The sequence below is a fragment of the Lissotriton helveticus genome, chromosome 3_1 (assembly GCF_964261635.1).
Source record: "Lissotriton helveticus chromosome 3_1, aLisHel1.1, whole genome shotgun sequence".
NCBI lineage: Eukaryota > Metazoa > Chordata > Amphibia > Caudata > Salamandridae > Lissotriton > Lissotriton helveticus.
In genome coordinates, this window is record NC_136061.1 from 1,476,517,584 (window position 1) to 1,476,541,952 (window position 24,369).

The 24,369-nt window shown below is 44.4% G+C and overlaps 1 protein-coding gene across 12 annotated transcripts in view; it reads right to left on the reverse strand.

Moving 5' to 3' along the window:
- Positions 1 to 24,369, reverse strand: part of BIN1 (bridging integrator 1) — a 617,822-nt gene that overhangs the window by 382,032 nt on the left and 211,421 nt on the right. For all 12 annotated transcript variants that reach the window (XM_078682096.1, XM_078682097.1, XM_078682098.1 and 9 more), the window contains exon 3: positions 10,929 to 10,983. In XM_078682096.1, coding sequence (XP_078538222.1) covers positions 10,929 to 10,983 — 55 coding nt within the window. The remainder of the gene's footprint in view (positions 1 to 10,928; positions 10,984 to 24,369) is intronic.

Sequence of the window (24,369 nt, forward strand, 5' to 3'; positions counted from 1 at the left end):
CTACATGGTCATAGGAGATTTCAACGTCCACTATGAAAGTACGATTGCCCCCGGATCCGCTCAGCTGAAATACGACATGGAACTCCTACAGCTTAAACAGTGGGTCGAAGGTCCTACGCATTCAGCAGGGCACACCCTGGACCTCCTCTTCACGAATATTGAGTCTACCATTATGAATGATATCCTCCCCCTGTCCTGGTCTGATCACTCCATGATATCCTTCTCATTCAAACTTCCCGGTAAACCCATGAATCCCAAACTCACCCCACCCACCACCAACAGAGCCTGGAGACTCATTAATGACTCCAACTTTCATAAACATTTCCCTGACACAAACATCATCCCTAGTGACGACGCCTCCATCTGTACCAACGCCACTCTCCTAGAAACGGGAATTCGCCAAACACTAGACACACTGGCGCCCCTACGGGTGTTAAGGGAAAAAACTGCCACCAGGGAAAAATGGTACACTCCTCTCCTTAAAAGCCTCAAAAGGGAATGTCAAAAAACCGAACATCGATGGAGACAAATAAAAGATTCGGAAACCAGAGTAAACTATGTCACCAAACGGAAACAATACATCTCAGCCATCCGAGCCGCAAAAAAAGCATACCTTAGTCAACGAATCCTTGATAACCAAAACTCCACAAAAGAACTGTTCAAAATTGTAAAGGAACTCAGTAATCCCTCTAGTACCTCACAAACCCTCACTCCGTCAACTGAGGCTTGCGACCGCATTAGCACCTTTTTCATGGACAAAATTAACAAAATATACTCCACCTTCACCCCCCCACACTCCCTTCATTCGCACGACAACCCTGACAAGAATTCACCAGCATCAGACAACAGCAACTCCCAACAAGACACAGGCAATCTTCCATGTCTAACACGTTTTCAACCAGTCTCTGAAACCGAGGTACTATCTGTACTACAAACAATCAAATCTGGCTCTCCTGCAGACCCATGCCCCCACTTTGTGTTCTCCGCAATCGCACCAACGCTCTGCCCACCTGTTACCAAACTTTTTAACCAATCACTCACCACCGCATCCTTTCCTGAAACTTGGAAGCACGCATCCGTGACCCCCCTTCTGAAAAAAGCCGGATCCGACATCACCAATCCTGAAAACTACAGGCCCATCTCCCAGCTCCCCTACCTCTCCAAGGCTTTGGAAAAACTGGTTAATACCCAATTGTCCAGATATCTGGAGGAGAACTCACTCCTGGACCCCACCCAGACCGGCTTTAGAGCCAACAATAGCACCGAGGCAACGCTGCTGGCAGTGTCGGACGGTGTGAGATGCATCACAGATCAAGGAGGATCTGTGGCTCTGATACTGCTCGACCTGTCGGCGGCGTTTGACACGGTGTCACACGACCGCCTTTTAAACATCCTCCTAAGCAAAGGAGTGCAAGCTACAGCTTTGGGCTGGATTAAATCATTTCTCAGCAATCGCAGCCAATCAGTTCACATGGGCCAATTCCACTCAAAACCCTATCCCATCAGCTGTGGAGTCCCACAAGGGGCCTCACTGAGCCCCACTCTCTTTAATGTCTACGTATCATCTCTGGCAGACATTGCAAGAAAGTGGGGCATCGGCATATGTTCCTATGCCGACGACACACAGCTGATGGTGAAAATGGATGAGGGATCAGAGACAGCAAAAGAAAAGCTACACGGCTGTCTCTCTGAAATGGCAGACTGGATGCGCAACCATTGCTTAAAGCTAAATGCCGGCAAATCAGAGATACTTCTGTTTGGAGGAGCTAAACTCACATGGAACACCACATGGTGGCCATCCTCACTGGGATCAGCTCCCACTCCAAAACAGCATGCCAGGAATCTCGGCATCATTATGGACGATGTCGTGTCCATGAAGGACCACATTCGTTCACTATGGGGCAAGGGATTCGCAATACTTAAACTCCTGGCAAAAATCTTTTCCTGGATACCCCTGGACTGTCGACGCACTGTCACTCAAGCCCTCTTAGTTAGCCGCCTGGATTATGGAAATGCCCTGTTCGAAGGGATGAACGAACAACTGTTCTCCCGCCTACAGATCCTCCAGAACCAGGCAGCCAAACTGGTATGTAACAAAGGCAGGCGAGACTCAGCATCCGCATGTCTCAAAAGACTCCATTGGCTACCAATGCGTCAGAGGGCCACCTTCAAACTACTCTGTCATGCACACAGAGCTCTTCATAAAACGGGCCCCCTCATTCTCCAAGAGAAAATTGAGTTCTACATCCCCAACAGGAATCTAAGATCAAACCACCTGGCGCTGGCTAAATCCAAGCGCATCTACAAAGCGCGAACTGGCGGTCGCGCCTTCTCATACCTGGCTGCCAAAAGATGGAATGAGCTACCCGTAGACCTCAGACTCACCACAAATTACCTTCAATTCCGCCAAAAACTTAAAACTCACCTTTTCCCCAAAAACTAACTCCCCAATTCAGTCCTCAGCAGTTTCCTTTGATTTACAGCGCCGTGATGTCCCATGGGACGAGTGTCGCGCTTTACAAAAACCATAAATAAATAAGTCCTGGCCCCATTCAGACAGGGGCTCCATGCTAGAGCTCTTTACTGGAGTAGACAGATCAACAATATGTTGTCCTTCTCCACGACTGATTTGAGATATCAACCCCGTACTCTCTCTGGCAGCATTATGTTTCTGAACTTTGTCTTTTCTGCCCTTTTGAACGGCACCCACATGCTTCCTTTTAGTTACCAATGGGGTTAGCCCAGGTTTAGAGCCTCGTGTGGATCTCGTCTTTGCGCCACATGCAGGAAGTTCAGGGTGGTCGTTGCATTCAATGGGGTCATTTTGCGTATCGGAGATATCGCCTCTACTTATAATTGGGTTTGATAGACCGTCAACGGCTTGTAAAGTTGGAGTCCCTAGGCCCTCTCCAGTGCCAACAGGCGTTGATACAACAGATTCAGGTAAGGGGTAGGGGACAACACCCGGGCCAACCTGCCCATAGATGACCTCTTGTTGAAGGCAGGGTCCATTGGCAATCTCCTTTCCGTCAGTTCTATTTCATGGGCTAGGGTGGACGATGCTCATGTGAGGAATTGGTCAAGCGTACCCACGATTGACCTGCCGTTAATCGATTTTCTACCCCTTCCAGCCTTGGTAGCCATTACAAAAGTATTAGTTAGAGTTCCTTCTCGGTTCTACTTCGATTACAAATAAACTGGGGATCTCCCAAGAGTTAGAACACTAACCTTTAGATGTGGTTGTTAGTGGAAGGCCCCGTCCCGTCCTCAATCGTTCTCGAACGGGCTCAAACGGGCCCGCCATTGCCTTCGCCCGGCGCACAACCGCGCGCGTCCCGCGTTGCGAGGACTGGGCGTGGTTAAATAAGAATAGGCGGGAAGAGGATCAGCTGCAAGAAATGACGGGGCTGCTGGTCCTCGCAGTTGAAGTCCCAGTGGGCAAGAATTCAAAGGGCAACAGGCAAACTGCTGCGAGCGGCTCCCGCAAAGCGGGGGCTGCGAGCAGTTAAGAGCAGGCAGGCGAGTGGGCGGGAAGAGGATCAGCTGCAAGAAATGACGGGGCTGCAGGTCCTCGCAGTCCGGCGGTTGAAGTCCCAGTGAGCAAGGATCCAAAGGGCAACAGGCAAACTGCTGCGAGCAATAATACCAGGAGTAGGGGTGATATTGAATGACGCGTCACCGGTGCTGCTTGCCGGTTTGGGGGCCTTGCGGTATCACTACAGCATCCAGGAGCCAATGGGGGCAGCAGCTGACATCCCACCCCTCCCCCTGAGAATCAGGTGATTTATCTGCTTCCTGTTCACTGCAAGGCGGGACGCGCGCGGGCGGCGCTGGGCTCAGCCCGGGCAAAGGGCGGGCCATCTGTGGCCATCCGGGGCCAGAGGAGGCCAGGCCGGGCTACCCCCCTGACATCCACCATGGGTAAGAGAAAACAGTTATGCAATGGGGAGCTTGAAGGGACAAAAGCCAAAGTGCCGCGGAAATCTGAATCCATTATATCCTATTTGACATCTGCCATGGGGGTATTACCGAAAGAGATAGCAGATGCTGAACGAGAATTGGGCATGGGCGGTGTGGAGGTTATAGCTGCCCCGGAAGCAGGAGTCCTAACAATCTCCAGGAGCTTGAGTATACCTCTAGAGCCGAACATTGTGATTGTTAAACCACCCATATTGCCCAAGCCAGCAATGGTTGAAATGGACTCTGCGGGGTCGCCCAAGGAAGAGGGGATAAACAGCGTGGAAACCCCTATACAACATCCATTACGCAAGCGCAGGTCTGGTAAAAAACACACTAAGACATAAGCCAGCTGTTGGGTCTCATGACATGGATTCTAACATCAGAGAGTATGTTGGTGAATTGATTGAGGAACTGTTTACAGCGCGTTTGGAACCCGCTCTAGTCGCTATTGCAAAAGACATTGTGGACACTTTAAATACGTGTGTTGCAGGGCTCTTAAAGAAATGCGAGAGATTAGACGGGGTTCTGAAACAGTATATAGGGCAAGAAGGGCCCTTAATTCAGGACCAATCAGCATATTCTGATAAAGCGAGAATAGTATCTTCCCGTAATGAGAACAGGCCTATTACGGATAAGGACCCGGCAGCAACTTCCCCATTTAGTCCACATCCCACAAACGGCATTAGAGCCGGATTAGCAGAAAAGGGATCAGGTAATAGCAAGAGTTCTCCTCTAACCAAAGTCTGATATGAGCATCAACATGGCAATACTCTGGACCTTCCGCCTGATGCGGCCCCACTAGTTTCTGTGTTCACGGGGATCCCCTCTTTAAGGCATGGGGAGAAGGAATCAACCCAGGATCTCATGAAGTTAGCTAGCCATTGGTGCGCACAATATAGTAGCGGAGGCTTTGAGATAACAAAAGCAATTATAATGGCAAGGAGAGTGAATTGGGTAGGTCGACGTCCCAAAACTATCAGCGGTGACTGTGTTGTCGTAAATTTTAACAGCCGGTTCATCGCTGAAAGATTATTTTGGGATGCCTCGGAACTGGACAACACAGGCATCAGACCGGTTCCCCTGGGTTATTTTTACCCACCAGATAAGCCATACATAAAGACTCAGACAAAAAATCGGCAATTGTTACTGCGGGGGAGCTTACTGGGGACTCCCAAGACATTAGATAAGGGGGCTGAGCCGGGGCTAGAGGCGGGTCCATCACAGAGGACAGAGGGTTTTACAGGCCATTGCACATACTAACTCCTCCCCTCAAATGTCCAATATGGAGATAGGCCTTTCAAATCATTTCTCTCCTCTGTCGCAACTGGAGACAAACGATTGACAACATGCCCCCACCCAAGATCAGGCTGAATACGAGGGGGGGGGGGCCACCCATATTGTACCAGTTAGGATTCTGAGCTGGAATGTAGCGGGAATCGGGTCCAAGAGGTCTGATGATCGTTGGGTGGACCTCGTGAAACAATATGATGGCCTGCAGGAGACGTGGGATGCTGCCAGTAGTTTTAACTTGGATGGTTTTCAATGTTTTGTCACTCCAGCGATTCAAGGGAGTGCTGGGAGGCCTAGGGGGGGGGTTTAATTTTCCTCTTTTCTCTTAATCTGAAAGGTCTCGTTACTGAAATAGTTTTAGAGTCTAGTAACATTCTGATACTAGAGTGGAGTGGAATTTCTATACCGAAGATCCTTTTAATTAATTTCTATAACTCTAAAGATGCTTCACAGCACAATGAACATTTAAGGGCTTTGGACCATTTTTGTCAGTCTATAAACATACTCAGAACTCCACTTTCGAGGTAATTTTTTTGGGCGATATTAATATTCATCCATGCAAATGAGACTGCTACTCAGGTGACCAGTGTTGACCTGTGACTGCAGTGGCGCCTCATTTTGAACATACTGGCCAAGGAGAGGCGCTTGAAGAGTTCTTGGCCATTACGAATTTATTTGAACCTAGCCTTGTAGAAGGGGAAGAAAGGCCTCCTACTTTTATTGGACGAGGGTCAACCACAGTGATCGATTATATTTTTTTGTCCGTGGCGATACTGGCGAGGACCGTGGACTATTGCGTAGTGACTTCCATTTTAGTGACCACAACCCAGTCCTTCTAGAGGTTGACGTAGGGGAAGCAAGCGGGCCCAAAGGAATTGGCGGAGGGGCAGCGAGAGGCCTGGTAACTAAAGACCAAGGGAGAAGGATTAAATGAGACAGGGTGGTCCCGGAAGCCTTTTTTGAGGACCTGGCCATCAGGGCAGAGGCGAATTTCGCAATCTGCCTTGACGGCACGGCCCCAAATGGGGAGATCCTGGATGCATACACGGCTGTCTGCGATCAGATCGCAAAGGGACTAGAAGCAGCTAACAGATATAACCCCAGGAAAGCTCAGAGATGGTTTGATGGGGACTGTTCGAGGGCGCATGGAGCGCTCCTTCAGGCCTTGAAAGCCAGGCCTCGGGATAGGGCCCTTGTTGCCAATCTCCCGAAGTGTTATAAAATAGCAATTGCTAAATGTAAACAACAGATAAAAGAGAATGCATGGGAGAATCTGCTCTCTCTACTTGAGGGTTACGGGACAGCAGTAAATTTTGGGCAACCCTAAGTCACCCGTTTATCGCAGTTCAGGAGAACTTAGATATAGATTGTGTCATCCCCGATGAATGCTGGCTCCGTCATTTTAAGGAAATTTATGATAATGATAATGGTAGTCTAGAGCAGCAGGATGAGGATTTTAATATTATCCCCCGAGGTGCAGGCTTAGTACATTTTGAAGTGGACGAGGTGGAAAGAGTGATTAAGTGCATGTCAAAAAATAAAGCACCAGGCCCTGGCGGGGTGCCCTCGGATTTATACAGCTTTTACCCGAATTTTTGGGCTAAGATCTTGACTAATGTATTTAACGCCTCCACTTCTATGGGTTTCCCCCCCGTCGTGGGCAAAATCAATCATTGTCCCGATATTTAAAAAGGGATCTAGAGGGGACCCCACCTGTTATAGGCCAATCTCACTGATAGATTCGGCAGTAAAGATCCTGGGTAGAGTCATTTTACATAAATTGAGGGATGGGCAAGAGTAGGGGAGACCCTCTCGAACCTTTAATATGGATTTAGAGAGCATAGGAGTACCATGGACCAATGTTTAAATCTTTACCTCCTTATAAGTAAATATACGGTGGCTAAGGAAGGGCTGTTATACATGGGTTTCATGGATCTCTCCTCAGCTTTTGATCTAGTTAACCGTTCTAAATTATGGCACCTCCTTCGCGATATGGGAATAGACCCATCATTAGTTAATTTTCTAAGTAACTTACACCAGGATCTCTCAGCAGCAGTGAGGGTGACCAGGGAAGGTCGGTGCACCACCCATTTTAGATCAAAGAGGGGGGTTAGGCAGGGTTGTATCCTGGCACCCGTCCTTTTTACGATCTATATCAACGCCTTGGAGAAGACCCTGGGCAGGGCCACTTTGGACGTCCCGCGCATGGGTGAATCAGTAGTGCCGGTCCTCTTATACGCGGATGACGCAGTATTACTAGCACGCACGGGAGTAGGCCTCCAGAGGCTGCTGGATTATTTTGGCAGATTTATGGACTCCCTGGATTTAAAAGTTAACAGCAAGAAGTCGCATGTCATGGTGGCAGGGTCAAAAGCGAGGTTTACTAAGATAAAACCTTTTTCATGTAATGGTGTTGCTTTGTCGAGGGTCCCGGTTTTCACCTATCTCGGGGTTCTCTTCGATGAGGGGGGAAACTGGGGACATCAACAAACGTTTAAAAGCAACACGGTAGCAAGATCGACAACTTCTCTCCTGGGCTTCGCTAAGAGGCTGGGTGCCAGACCTATTGAGGCAAGACTCAAGATCTATAAATCTAAATGTCTGGCAATTGCCTCTTATGGGGCATCCATATGGGGTTATACATCCCAATGCAGGATTCAAGTGGCAGGAAATAGGTTTTTAAGATCACTATTGTCGGTTCCCCAGTCGACACCAACATACTCCTACACACTGAACTGGACTTGGGTTATATCACAGATCAATTAAAAATGGCACCTCTGATCTGTTGGGTGAAGACGTGGCTGAATGATGAAATTACCCTGAACCACCAGATCCTTAGTGACTGTATAGCTTTAGATAAGGCTCATAGGGTGCCCTGGCTGATGTACGTTAGAGCCGTGTTCATCAAGTTGGGACGACCAGAACTTTATACAGCACCTGAAACTATAAAAAAGGAGGATATAGGTTGGATTAGGGTAAATTTCCTGAAAATAGTAGAAATGGAACAGGAGGAAAGAGAGCTAACAAAACCGTGTGTTAGAGCCAACTATCTTTTGTTGACTTCCCTCACCATCGAACCTTATTTGAAAATCGTAACCAAGCCATTCCATCGTTACTTGCTGGTTAGATTTCGCTTCAACTTAATTCACCTTACCCTAGGTACTTTTTCAAACTGGGGAAAACCGGAAAATTCTGCACCTTGCACATGTAACAACTTTTCGACACAGGACACCATGCACTTTATAATGTTTTGTGACTTTTATGCTGAGATCAGGAAAAAGTTTTTAATACCATTACTCAGGGAGGCCGGTTTTATACAAGTAAAGCCTGCCCTACTTTATCTGCAAATGCTTAGCAGTACACGTGACATCTATAGTGTTGCTAGTTTTCTGGTGGCAGCAGCCAGGATAAAAAATAGAAAGACTGTCCGTTCATAAAAGATTTTGTAGGCCTTTTACATGGATAACTCGTTTAAATTGTTTTCATAGGACCGTGACCAAATTAAATTTAATTATGAATTGCTGCAACATAAATGTCCGGTTCCTTGGTGTCAACTATTTTTACATATATTTATTCTAATGTTCTAATATCTATGTTTTAATATCCATGTCGCATATTTTATGTTATGTTTTGATTGTGTCTTTAATGATTTTAAATAATTGAAATAAAGAGTTTTTGACTGACTGACATCAAGATTAGAAAACGTTCCACTGTAGTTGATAGGTTCTACTAATACAGCTGGATCTTTTTTGCCTGAGAATACGGAGATGGTTGCTATTAGGGCTAAGGTTTTGCATAACCGTCTTGCATTAGACCTTCTGCTCGCAAAGGAAGGCTGAGTCTCCTGGATGTTAAAAGTCCAACAGTGTTGTACTTGCGGCCCTGACAAAAGTAAACACATACCTAAGTTCAAACAGAATATTACCGACTTCCACAATGAAGTGAGTGGATTGGCAGCAGAAGGTGTTTGGGACTCGGTTGTTCATGGATTTAGTGTTGTAGGTAGATGGTTTGCAGATTTGGGAAGTGGTATAGTGGGTTCTATTTTGAGACTGTTGTGGATTATTACACTTTGTGCAGTAATTCCGATTGTGGGTGTGAAGGTGTACCGGGGATACAAGAAAAAGAAAGGAATATCATGAAAAAGAAAGGGCTGGACGCTAGAAAGGAAACAGAACTAATATTTAAATGACATAAAGCGTCTGGAGGCGTTCAAGAGAACAGCAGAGGGGGGATTGGATAAGTGTAATCTTGATCCCATCTGCGATATCGTAGCAGTGCATCGTATTCATGTGTAGTCAGCACTTGAATATATCCTGTTTAATTAACGTTACTAATGGGAGTGGAGTATTGCATATTTAAAGTATTCCACATGACATATTTGTGTATAGAACGTGATCAATAAAGGTTTCTGTGACACTTACATATTAATGTGACAGGATAAGTTAACATAAATGTATCCTATTGTGGGGTTATGAAATTTAAATATGTGTAAACTAGTGTTTAAACATTTTTACGTGTAACAAGATTCTTTTTCATGCAGGTGAACTTAGAATGATATCTTCGCAATTCTTTACAATTTATACATGTATTAAGGAGCTGCATTTATTATGTGTAGAAATGTGCACATATTCTGTAACCCTGTGCACCACTAAATTGTCTAGAGTAGGCCCCGAGAAACCGTTTGGTCCATGCTCACGGTTAGAGTTTAACCTGTAATGCCTATTTAGCCTTCTAATAGAATATATGTACATGTATTTTGTTTTCACTACAGGTATGGAGAGAGAGAGAGAGAGCCTCATTAGTTAGCATAGGAGGGCTTAGTCTTCTTTAGATAGCAAGGTATGAGAAGACGAAGTTGGCAAGGAGAAGCGCAGTAACGAGCAAGGAGGCACGTTCTCATGGGAGAGGAGAGAAATGACCATGGGTGAGCAAAGTTGCAACTTATCGATGTGGGAAAGGTGGTGAAAGTATCCAACTGTACTCGAACTATGGAAATTCACCAGCAAAGGTCACATGGGGCTGTCTACTCTGAATGCAACTGATATTTTATGCTGGACGAAGCAAGGAAAGGGAGTGTCATCTTATGTTTTCACATGCAGCAGACCTATGCTTCTGCTTGTGTGGATGTATGCTACTTGACCCATGGTTGGAGTGCCTTCTACAGAAGACTTTGACAGCTGACACCTTTCTGATTTCACCTTTACCGAATGCTTCTAAGCTTAGGGTTGCCTCTTTTAAGGTAGTGTAAAGGGAGATAGCTGGCTCGTGCCTTTTTTCGAGAATCAACAGATGAAATTGAATACACAATTCTTTTTTTCTGGTCGTCTGTATCATCGTCATAGAGCAAGTTGTCTGCTTTATATTATTTAGGGTAAATCTCTTCAGGAGATTTGATCTTATCTTGGTCTTTCTGTACTTTTATATAATTAAGTTGAGCTTGGTCTAAATTGATTTGTTTCTAAATGTATAATTAAACCCTACCAAACCCAGATTAGGTTGTTGAGTGGATTAATGTATGAACACATTGGTTGCACTGAAATGAGATGTTATTTGATAGTTTTCTCCCTTTACCTCTTATGCTGCTAGAAAGGTCGCCCCTCTGGATATAAATGTTTGACTGGCCTAAGCTCCAACACACTATCGATGAGCTGGTGGATGCTAAGGGCAGACCTTACCTTTCACAGAAGTCAGGTAAGTCCTCAGGTCCTTCTGAAGCTTGCTTCCTTCCGTCTAAGAAAAACAAAAGACAGCAGAAATCATTTTATATGTTGCAGTTGCTCAGATTGTTTCAAATTCAGCCCATTTTTGCTCATTATATACATTGGGAGTAATACAACAAAGGCAGCGTGCCTCTACAACAAAGTAATTTGGCCTTAACCAGTTCTATATCTTAAAATAGAAGCACAAAATCAACCACTAAACCACCAAACACATGGAGAAGAGGCTGTTGCACATCTCCATCAATGACACATCATCTAGCCTTGATTCATTCTGGTGACTTTTCCAATGGAATCACATTCTACATGCTACATGCTACACCTTAACATCAGCAACTCTGAGACTGCATCATTATTTCCTAACCTACAGCACACCTAAGGCATTGCAGCATTTCCAACAGGAGCAGGGTAGCACCAATAATAGTGCAACATGCTGCCATAGAGGCTGAGATATAACCTTAGTCTATTATTTTTGCAGCACAGTTCATTCTCATGCAATATGTAGATTCATCATGTAGGTAAAGATGACATAAAACACCCAAGTCAAGTCTTTTAAGAAGGGTCTCACAAGAATAAGTCACAAACTTAGATAAATAGACATCTAAGATGAGTGGATTTGGCCAGATAAGTTTCATATGAAAAGCCAGACTGCACAAATACCTTTTTCTAAAACATTGGGCCAAATTATGAAACTTTATCAGTTGCAAACTCTGTGGTTCACTAAATTTATGGGTTTACCACCAGTAAGATGTTCCATTTTAGGAGTTTTAAAAGTTAAAATAGACATGGATATGGTTTACATATCACGAATTAGAAGGTGTGAGTTGTGGCCATCTCTTCCAAATAGGGACTAGTTAACCTAGGTGTTAGACCTGGCCCTCTCTACAGGGGCATCCCAAAACTTTTACCTTTGCCCTCCACTTTATGCTGAGTTCCCTTTTTGTTGGTTTTGGGACTCTGTGCTATTTACCACTGTTAACAAGCACTAAAGTGCTTGTGCTCTCTACTTAAAACATGGTTTTGAAAGGCTTATACCTAACCGGCACATTTAAGTTACTTATAAGTCCCCTGTAATATGGCCCTACCTGTGTCCAGGCCCTGTAAATTAAATGGTACTAGCTGGGCAGCAGTTCCGATTGTGCCACCCACTTAAGTAGCACCTTAAATATGTCTCAGTCCTGCCATTGCAGCCTCTGTATGTGCAGTTTTAAACTGAGATTGTCGACCAGGCAAAGTAATCATTTTCCCAGAGGAGGTGAAGCTGGATTTTAAAATTACAATTTTGAAAATGCCACTTTAAAAAGTTGGCATTTTTATACCGTAGGCATTTGTTATCTACAAGCCTGTCTCTGAGGCACATCACTGGGTGTATTTGACAGTTGGACTTTATGTTATCCTCCTAGACAGCTGCACACTATAGGGAGTTAGGGATGACTAAATGGGCCATCACTGGCTGGCGGAGAGGGAGGAGCAGGACCCACCCCCACTTACACTTGAATAGGCTGTGTCCTGTCTCCAAACAAAGGGCTACATATGCCCCGTAGTTAGTCTGGAGCCAGGGCCAAGAAGGCAGGGCACCTGTGCCCTTCAAATGCATGCCTCTAGAAGCTTGTCCCCACTTCAAAAGCACAACTGGATATAAATACTGGATCTCAGACACCAACTCTTCAGTACACTTTAGGACCTGTGGATACTCTGCCACGAAGAAGGACTGCTTTGCTGCTGAAAGAACTGTCATTCTGCTGGACTGCTTCTCTGAGGAATGACTGCTCTAGTTTGCGGACCTGCTGCCTTCTTGCCTTGGTGAGATGAGAACTGGACCTGCAAATTCACCCTTGAACCCAGGACACCAGAGTGACTCCAAGAGTAAGTCTGCTGGCCTCCTGAACTGAGGCTCAAGAAAATAAAAGGCTTGCCAATATCCTGCACCAATACCTAGACCCAGCTACAGAGAGTTCCTGATCCCCAAGTGGTGCTCCCCAGGTCCTTGGCCCCTGGTGAGGCTCAGGTAGCTAAATTCAGGTTTTTCTGCGGTTTCCAACTGTGACCAGACTGTTAATACGGAACCTCGCTGCTCACACCACGATTCAATGCAAAGCTCCAGCAGCCCCCTCTTTGCGCTACAGCATCAACGGCTAGCTGGGAACTACCAAAGCGAAGCTCCAGCAACGCCCGTCCGTGATGCCTACATGCCTCTTTGTGCTATATCGTCAGCCTCCTGCAACACTCTCCCAGCTTCTTGTGGCCCCCTCCATCGCAAACGGGACTCTTGGCACGGACTTGAGATGGTAAACTTCAGCGGGCTTAATCTGGTGATTGTAGCAGACCTGCGCTCCATCGTAAAAGGCCTAAAAGTGTTACTTTGACCCAGTCCACCGCGCAGTTTGTGCTTTATGCTTTTTGGCACTATTTTCTCTAAAGTATTTACACATTCATAACTCCGGTTCTAGTGATTGGATTTTTGTCATTTTGGTCTTGTTTACTTTACTAGATTTTACTCTATTTGCTTAACTTGATGTGGGACTCTTTTTGTGTGGTGGTTTTTACTTTATTACTATTTGAAGTGTTACACAAATGATTTAGACATTGCCTCTAAGTTTGGCCTGCCTGCTCTGTGCCAAGTTATCAGAGGGTTGAGCATAGATTAATTTAGTGTTGGCTTATGCCTCTCCCCATGCAAGGATTGTGGTTGCTGCCTGACCAGGACTCACACCCAAGTCAACAAGTAACTCAATGGCTCACACTATGGAATTCCAGTTGCAAACCATTGATAAGTTACCAACTCCCAAGGTAAAGTGTTAACTTATTTGCAAAAGAAAAATGGTCATCTTTTGACCATTTTTTTTCTTTGTAAATTGGGGTACACATTTTGGGGGAGTCGGTAGTGATCAGGAGGAAACTTCAAAAAATAAAAAATAAAACTTTTCTTTTTTGAAAAGCAATCACAGGGATGGTGGTCCGCTGACTGTTGCAGGTCACCATCCCTGAGATTGGGACCAATTGTAATGAGTCAAAAATTGAGACCTGCCTAAAGAATATTCATTAGGCATGGCAGTCTGTGAATCTTACACAATGGAACAAATACTGGCAATACCTGATCTGTCCATGATGAATCATAGGCAGTACTAGCACTTCTTCTCACTGTAACACTCATTGTGGCTGGCATTAAACGCTCTTAAATGTAATTAAATAAAGAGGCCAAGCAGTCAATTTGATTTTCGAATGAAACTTCTTTTTCAAACAAGCAGTGGTAAAACTAATAAGTTTGCCTTCGCAAGCATGTCTTTTTTTATTCATTTTTTCCAAGCATATTCATCTGAATAAAAAAAGAAAGTGAATAGGGCACTGCCAGGCCCCAAGCAAAAGAAAAAAAGAAGGCAAGAGAGATTGCCTCCCCAGTCACGACACCAAAATGCAACAGTTTTATGTGAATGTGCATATGTGATCAGGTTAAAATACAGTCACTCGCTGTGCAAGAGAGCCAATCACAGAAGAAAGCTAGCCCCTTGCCCTATATTATATGTGGTGATGAGCAGAATGAGTATTTGAATGACACTACAACTGACCAATTGATGAAGAGGGCTGAGACAAAACTCCCATAGGCATGTATTTGTGTCATTGTATTCATTTACTTTGTTAATACATACGGGTAGTGAAACAGCTAAAGCAGTCTTACTAGGTCAGACCTTCTATGAATGGTGAATTCACAAATCAATTTTAAGACCCCAGAACCAGACCCAAATGCATGCCTCCTTTTAAGAAGGTGCCTTTCTTGCATTCATTTACATCAGAGATTTGGCACTTTAAGGGTATGTAGACATGTAATCAGAAATTTCCTGCAGGTCTTCGGTCCTAGACAACAGATATATTAGCAGCCAAATCGCTGCCACAGATTTTTAATATCTGATCTCTGAAGAATCTTAAAACTCAGCAAAATGTTTCCATAAATGGGATCAAATTCATGGCTAATATTAATTATATATTTAGTTGGGGGGAAAAAGAAGGCTAATTTGTTAGCGATTGGCTAGGTGTATCTTATTTTCCAAAGATCACTGTCAAATAAAAGAAAAAATGTAGGTAGTGGGTTGTTTTCTGCGATGTATCTGTTCTTAAATTAAGTAACGTTTGCAACAATTAATGTCCAGGTCTAAACCGTTTGCATTTCAATTCCGGGTCGCCCCGTAAATAAGGAGGAGTAATATACTGAAATTATAAAGCTGGATCGGGAATCAACAGCATAAGTGCATTCGTTTAAATAGAATAAAAAGGTTCTGGGGAGTCAGAACACATCAGCCATTGCAGCAGCAGCAATGTTAATAGGTCTTGCACATATAAGTAAGCAGAGCTGGCTTTTTAATTGGAGATAGCATACACAAGCACACATTTAATCAAATGCCTATGCTCTGTCTAAGGTAAAGGGATATTCTTGTGTGTAATACTTCCCATTATTTCACTGTATTTCTGGAGTAATATATCGAGATTTCTGACTAATCTACAATTTAAAATATGACTTTCCCACAGTCACCGTTTAATTATTTAAGTGTTACAAAAAAGACAATCTCCAAAAAGCAAACTCCATTCAGTTAGTCAAGGGCAATCCTTAGGTTTAGATTGTTGTTGGAAAAGACAGAGGCTTATGCAGGAGTCAACAGTTCCTTTACAAAGGCCTGGCTATTCAGTGTAAGAATGTGATAGGTCTATTCTATCTTGAGGTGTTTTCCCTCTCTCCACACTCATGGAGGCATACCTTGGTTGGATGGCAAAGAAAAATCCACTGCTTCATGATGTGCAGGAAAATTTAGAGATGCAATTTCCACCACCATACACCACTATTTCAGGGGGATTTAGCACCTCTGCAGAAAAACGAATATTTTCCATTTCCACCCAATTCTAAACCAGGTACATAATCTTTTAGCAGAGGTCTTTGAGGAAAAAGTCATCAACTCAGAAGACTAAGATCGGTAGCTAATATAAAGACAGGGACAAGGAATGTCAGTCATTGGTGGACATATCTAATTTATAGTGGTTCATTCTCAGATTATGCAATTTAACGCATGTGAGTAAGAGGAATATTTGTAGAATACTTTTATGATAAACAACCCCTTCTGACAACAGACACCTGGCTTATCACCCTTCTAATATACTAATTTTGACACAGAGTTATTTGGACACGGAGTTTACCATTAGCCATAATTGTAGCGCCCGAGTTCTGGTATTGTGTCATAGTTCCCTACATAAAGGGGGTATCCATCCCCATTCATACATACATACATACATACATACATACATACATACATACATACAACCTGCAGGAAGACCTATTTACTTGGCCAAATGCCTCTCAGCATCAAAAGTAAGTAAGACAGCTTATTTGCCTCCCCTCCCAGCTATGCCAATGATTTACTTTATTTTCTTTGTCTGGTTGCATGCTTCTCTCCCAGTATGAAACCTGTTCAATTAGGGAGGATCATATGCAGTAGCAATGTATCCAGTCTGAGCACCGGTATTTTGATTGAGACCTTGAATTGTCTTTTCAATGATTTATATGTTTTAAACAAAATACCATGCCGTTCAAACGTAGCCACTTTGAGTGCCCACGTTATACGTCGGCCTGCCTAGTACTTGTGCTTCTGACATATTCAGTTTCCTTTTCATACTGGTGCTTGTAAGCAAGGATTCGCGAGCTTAGTGTTGGAAAAATGTATAATATGTTTATTTTTTCATTTTTTTGTTAGCTTTTAGTGAAGTTCAATAGTGAAGTATTGTGGGAGGGGTTAAGATTGCAGGCTCAAACTCAGGATGGCAAAACTCACTCTCACTGACTGCTCCTTTGTGATACGTTTACTTTAATAAACATGTTTTAGACTTCCAGTAAATGTGAAGACATTGAATTTTTATATTTGACATGGCCAACAGTTCTGTGTCTAGATCAAGCGGAGAGGAGTCTGTAGGATTTACTTTTGGTTGGGGCTTTGCCTGGTTATGACTTGTTCAGGCTTCCGTCATAGTTTGGGTCAGAGAGGAAAATTAATTAGATTTAAGAGTTCCAGAAAAACAACGAGGCACTTGCTTTGTAAAACGGTGGATAAAAGCCATCTAGGCCGTGGGTTCTCTCGAATTTCAAATTTTCTTTGGATCTTAAGACTTCTTCCCTTGTTTTTGGGGAGGCCTATGTGTCCTGTATTCTTCTCCGATATTGATGATACAGCACAGGAAACTGCCTTTACAACGCTGGCAGAGCCATGCATGCCGTTTCCCCACAAATGCAACAATTTTGGGAGGAGCTCCTGCCTCAGCAACATGGCAGGATCCTCCACAACGTATACCTGCTCACATGAAGATTAAACAGCCACAATTGACTACACTTGATCTGCCGTCAGAAGTGCTTGATGGATACCATCCTCTCCATCAGACGTCCTATGAAATCCATCTATGCTAGGCACTGTGACAAATTTGTAATCTGGAGTGGTACCAAAGACACTGACCTCATACAAGCGAATCTCGCAGACATCCTTTTGTTTCTTTGGTCTTTAACCCAGCAAGGCACTGCACTGTAAAGTCTGAGCCCTTTTGGTTGTTCTTGTTCAAATCACCAGTTGTGATGGTTTGTCACAAGTTTGACACATATTACCATTGAACTAGTTTGTGATGCCCCAGTGGGACTTTAATTTGGTCTCAACGTTCCACGTATATGCCCTTCAAGTTTATGCATTGGTGCTTGCTGGGTCTCTTGACTTAGAAATCTATCATCTTCCTTGTAATTACATAATCTCGTTATGTGAATGAGCTGCAGACATTTTCAGTGCAACCACCCTACACCACCATCATTCCAGACAAAATGGAGCCGAGGACTCTGGCTTCCTTTTTTGCCTAAGGTGTTGACTCCCTGTCAGTTGACTCACGGTCAGCTGATCATTTTACTGAAATTATTTGTTTCAAAGTGTCTCCTAAACGAGGAGTAAAGTCTCCATTGGTTGGAGATGAAGAGGGCTTAGAATTTTTACTTTGATTCTACCAAGGACCAATAACTGGTCGATCAAATGTTTTGGGTGAGTGGAGGGGGTTAGGCAAAACAAGAAAGGCTGTGGGGCAGAGTACCATGTCTGAGTGGATAGACATCGCCATCAAAATCTTCTATGTACTAGCCGAGGATCAGCTCTCAGAAGGTAGAGAGCTCATTCCGCCAGGTCCAATGCCACGGCCACTGCGTTGGCGCTTGGGATTCCCGTCCTTGATATGTGCCAAGCTGTGACATGGACATCGGCTCATATATTCGCGAAGCACTATTACCCTGACAGCCAAGTACAAAAGGAGGGCCACTTCATCCATTCGCTTCTGCATGACGTGTTGGTCTAAGTACACTGCTCAAACCGTGTATATCTAGGAGATACTAATTTAGTACCTATTCTAATGGGAGGATCTGAGGTTAGAGGTATTTATCAGAAGAACAAGTTACTTACCTTCATTAACACTCTTTCTGGTGGATACTTTCAACTACAGATTCCTCACTGCCATCCCACATCCCCGTTCTATGGAGTGGCCTCTTTTGAACATCTAAAAATGGTTAAAAATGTGTGATTAATGTACTGTAATCAACTGTTTTAATTAACCACATTTAAGGGTGTGAAAAGTGAAACGACAAGAAACTGACGTCAGTGCGGAGGAGTGGCACTTTTACTCAGACACGTCTGGGGCAGTATGACATCAGCGCAGAGCCATACAACACCAGTGCGTGGGAGCACTGCAGGAAAGTTCTCCAGATCCAGTCTGGCACCTGGGGGATATTCCACGATTAGAAATCTGCAGTTACATAAAGTATCAAAAGGAAAGCAACTTGTTTTTCTGCATCTATGTAAGTAATGCCAACCACACTTTAGAACTTAAATCATAGCTCCCTTATCACATACCTTCTCCAATGTATATAGTCTTAGAGAAAGTGACTGAAACTAGATCATGCTTTTTTCCACATGCTACACCTCCATTGATCACCGCCACTCCTGCTAGATCATTCACTTCAGCTAGTCCAGCTATCTTCCTAAAGGTCGATGTTGGTCTTACCAAAAGACGATGCTGCCTAAAACAGGACACATTTCCTGCTCCGGACACAGGACTTATCTGGCACCTCATGTCCTGAGGAAACATCTCATTCACTGAACCCATGTTCCTCTCAGTAGGCCCATACTCCTTGCATAGTCCATTACACTGAAAGGAGAGTAGTTAAGCACAAGCTCATATTCTGACTTGTGGGACTGTCTGCAAGGTTTCGCTGGCCATGTCCCATAATGCATGTGAATAGCTGCCAAACTGACAGAGTGCATTTATGGAATCCAGTACCATGCTGGCAGAAGAAAACATTTCCTCATCAAAAGGATCAATCCTTTCAGATGTTCTCTCCAGGGGATTGGCTAGGAATGAGGTAGGGTTCACCTCACTAGTTAAAGACTGTACCGCAAGACTTTCTGGAGTTGGTGCTTGGTGAGAAAACTTGGATCACAAGGCAGAATACTAGGTCACCTGGCTACTTGCCAACGAACGGGCAGACAAGAACATGGATTCAACAAGGTAGCCATCAAGGCATCCATGAGGGCATTACTGAATGGCCCAAGGGCTTCAATGTTGTCAGCCCAGGTTGTAGAATGTCTGTTAAACTAATAGACCTAGTGTCAATGGAGGCTAGCTGTACACTGGTAGAGTGCGTTTTGGAGTTAGGGTGACCGGGAGCTAATGGGATCTCGGGGCTGGAGAAGAAATCTATACCAGGGGTAGTTCGGGCCCAGTAATAAATCCCAGGAGGGTATACGGTGCTGGGAGGAGGCGTGCCAGCAGTAGCCCAACTGGGGAACCCTGCAGTTCCATAGGGCCTTAAGGCACACCAGAGGAAGTCTAAAGGCCATTAAAGATTTGCAGTATGGTCTCCTTGTAGGCCTCGATTTGCTTAAGAATGGACGATGACTGGTGTACTAGAGGCTTGTTGGGACCACCTGAGATATCGATTCCGTTGCCAGTGAATTTGAGAAAGTGAGACTCAAATCTTCTCCTAAAACCGAGAGTGAAAAGATAAGGTCGAGTCCAGCTTCACCTTCTTATGTTTGTGTCTGGACTTCGCCTTACATGAAGAGTTTGCGCAGGCAGTGGAGTGGTCATGGAAACATCATCTGGTCTGGGACTTGGAGATGGACCTGTTTAAGTCCATGACTTTTTATGTTCAGTGATGTATAGCTTTGCCTCCCAGTCTTGAATCACCTTTGTTAGGATGCACTCGTTACATGACGGAGCTGTGGTCGAAGTCTAGGTAGCAATGGCATACGTCACGAGGGCCCATGTCCGTTAGCTGCTTCCTGCAGTTGCAGGATGGCTTGAATCCGGTCTATTTTCGATGGGGCGTCGTTCCCTGGCCCACTGTTAAAGTTCTTTTAATTTTTGGAAGACTATAGCGGTGGAAGCAGAGCTCTGGGGCCACATTGGAAGGAGGGAAAAAAAAAGGAAGAGACATCAGAGCGCAGGCGTGGCCCTTACATGCGGCCCTTCTGTCACTTCTACAGAGGTTTGGAGACGGCACAGAGCAGGACGATGCCACCTGTTGGCACAGAGGCACTGCTAGAACCTGTCCAGTTCGACAACTGTAGGATATTCTAAGGTGAGGAATCTGTGGTTTGAAGTATATATCCGAAACTAATGCAATGTCAGAACTACAGATATACAACTGTGCCTGTGTAATCGAACACTTCCACTGTTGATACTCAGGCCACAGTTATGTAATATGCCACTGCTACTCACATAAGCATAAGTCTGTGCATTAGTCACGTACAGAAATTGGCAAAGAATCACCTGCCCTATATAAAGTGCCCCAATCCGGGGCCAAGTCTGCTGTATAAATACATCCATCAAATGTATAGCACCAGAGGTGCGAACTGTAGGAGGAGGTATCGCCTTCAAGCTAATGACCTAAGGGGAGAGGTACTGTCTGGTGGGGAGGACCCGTACTTCTAGCGCAGTGGTTTTTGAGGAGTCAGATTTACAAACTAAAAACAAACTAAATAACCAGTTCGCCTACACAATAATCCCCTGTCAATCACATGTTCGCCTTCCTACTAAGGTAGCTGTGATACATTCACTTTGCCTAGAAGCACCGTTTACACCCCTATAACTATGTAACCACTGCGCGCATTCTACTCAAAGCAATGTAACCACAATACCGTTATTTTAAAAGGCGTCACAGTAAAGAAAAGCTGGTGAGGCTCCGCTTGAACGCGCGGAGCAGGATTAAGCATTTTATCCCCGGCTGCAGTCGTCATGAGCAGGGCTCGCCGAAAGCCGATTCAAGCCTCCGGCTCATGGAGAGAGCAAAAAGGAAGCATGAACAAAACCACGGCTAATTTTAACCGATGGAACTAGAAATAGGACGTGTCGAGGTAAAAACTCTCGGTGTCTGTTCAAAGAGTGTGTGTGCGGTCACTGGCAGGGCGGGAGGAGAGCGGTGACCTGGGATTCACCCAGGTCCGAGGGCGTGGCTTTAAGACTGGACAGCTCTTAATCAATAAAAGCATCCACAATCCAGACGCACTCTGCCCACTGAATGCCACTTACCAGGGGGCTCCACTAGCGAGCACAGGAACGAGGGCGGCACCTGTGTGTGTGAGAGAGACCGCGTGCCAGCACGTTGTACAAACGTTTTATTTGACAATTAACGTAATCGGCCTAAAAGATTTTCCTTAACGCTTATGAGCATTGTTGCGCAATGTACTGCTGGATATTAGGATTCATACCAGATATACAAGATAATCATCACCCTAGAAGGCGGCAGAGGGACCACGACTCTGGCGCCATCATTCAACTGAGCTCCTCTGAGTGATATTCTCGTCACATTCGTTTAACAATCTGCAACTCTAACAAGGATGCCACACATTCACGAAACTACTGTATTAGTGAGAGGCGCTTTCTCTAAAGCAAGAGTAATTACTCATCTGTGTGTTGAATATTGTTTGATGGAAGACGCAGAGGCCTGCAATTCTCAGCGTGCCGTAATAAACTCGCATTTTGTATAGTTAAGGAGATAGGTCCCGGGACGTAGGGTCGGCTGGACCATATACTACTTTTTAGAAAGAACAAGTGCCAACCCCACCAATTTTCAAGTGCTCAAAAGTAAGAGCAAACAAATCAAATTGAATTCCAGATATGTTCGGTATATTTATTAATACCCTTTACTTAGAAATTTTCAACATGTAAGATCAGACAATTTGTCTGAGAAAGACACTCAACATGTAACACTTAGCATGGAACAATACAACAAAGTAATACAAATCACTAGATCAATTACAAACAAATAATTCTATAATACACCTTTTGAATATTGAGTGATAGCAAGCGATAAATCTCGGCACATATTGAAACAACACTCAATAAAGCATAATCAGTATTTCAACTAAATGATAGACACGTTAAGGGTGAATATTGAAGAACATGAATTAATTAATCAGTGAGACTCAGAAATAAATTCTGTATCCTTCGTATATTCTTTCAATACTGCAGACGCGTTTTGAATCCGTAAAACAAGTTGACGGACTCTCATCAGGGCTCAATCAATGTAGTTCTGCAAGGTGTTTTTGTTTAAAAAGAGAGAAACAAAAAGAGAGCAGACTGTCACCAATCATTGTCAATAACAGGGTGACTGCCCCCAGTACCCCTCATAGCCCATTGTGTACCTGACAGTTACTCCGGAGACCTTATCTCGGGGATCTTTAACACCAATGCGTGTAGCGGGACCTTGTTATCTGTAAGATAACATCAAGCTCAGAATGTGCAAAAGCAGTGTAATTCAAGTTTATGCATACGCGGGTAAACCCGCTAGAAAAGGAGGAAATTCAGAGTTCATACCTCGGACAGTGGCAAGTGTTTCTCCCTGTCCCCGTTATTCAGATTTCCTGTAGATCCTTTTTTTTTGACCTGTGAATAGCGAACCAAAGTCGCCACGTTAAGTTCAATGCGGCATTCTAAAAGGGCGTGAACAAGCATTTTAAATGACATTTCGGATCAGAATGGTTAGATCTGACCCGCATACCTGGCGGCACAGCAATTGGTCACGAAATTTCTCGGAAATCCTTACGATCTCAGATCTCTAGAAAGCTAGCCGATCTGCAATGACAAAGAGCAAAGCTCAATTGTATCGCCTGCTCACTATTTTAGCTGCAGGCTTGAACGGAAGAAATCCATTTGCCATTTACCTGTACTTTCACGTCGCAGATTCGCGATCGGACCGCTGTGTTTTCGTGAAACGGAATGCAGCGATGTTCGAATCACGCCGCACTGCTTCCTTCCCTCAGCTGGTAACCTGCCAACCATGAAAGGGAGACTTGTAACTTATCCCTTATCCTCCCCGCTTCAGAACGCAAAAATTGCTGTCGTCTATTATCATGGGCACTCACCGGTTCAGTTAGGGCTCCATCGTTAGGCTGCCAAATTCAATTCAGAAGCGCCAGCGCCATTTTTTGGGGCGGAGATATAGACGATCAATGAGTGAATGGAACTCTGGGACATGTAGTTCCAAATGGGTCCAGCATTACTACTGTCGAGTGGAGCACTAAAATACCACATCGTCACAGGCTTATAACCTTGAGACTTCAGACATACTGTTCAATCCAGTTTGGGCACTATTGAATCTCATAATCAAATAGGCTTCTTTGCGCAACAAGGTTTCCTCAATGTCGACAAGACCTTTTTTGGTGGGCATGGTGTACAATACTGTCCAAGAGAAATCAGTTTCTGCATGTGATTTGTCTACAAAGTGTTGGACCATCGGTGCACTAAGGACTTTATTTTTAATGCGGGATCGATGTTGTGTAATCCTCGTGTTGACTTGCTGGTTAGTCTTCCCGATGTACAATTTTGGGCACCCACAAATGATGGCATACACGACGTTTTTGGTCCTGCAATTTGAAAACCCTTTGTTGGTCCATTTCACTTGCTTATGTTGAAATTTGCAGCCCTCAAGACAGGACCCACAGGAAACGCAATTCCCACACTTGTGGTGTCCCTCAACAGGTTTGAGACCCCATTTGAATAATAGATCACACATCGAGTGAGACAGATGGTCCTGAAAAACTGGCACTTGTTGGAAGAATTAGAGTGCCCATTCCCTAAGCCCATTTTTGCCTACAAAAAAATAGGAGTATCGGCCAACACTTAGTACGTGCCGACTTGGTTACACCCAGACCCAAGCAAGATCTATTATCCAAATGGGGTCTCAAACCTGTTGAGGGACACCACAAGTGTGGGAATTGCGTTTCCTGTGGGTCCTGTCTTGAGGGCTGCGAATTTCAACATAAGCAAGTGAAATGGACCAACAAAGGGTTTTCAAATTGCAGGACCAAAAACGTCGTGTATGCCATCATTTGTGGGTGCC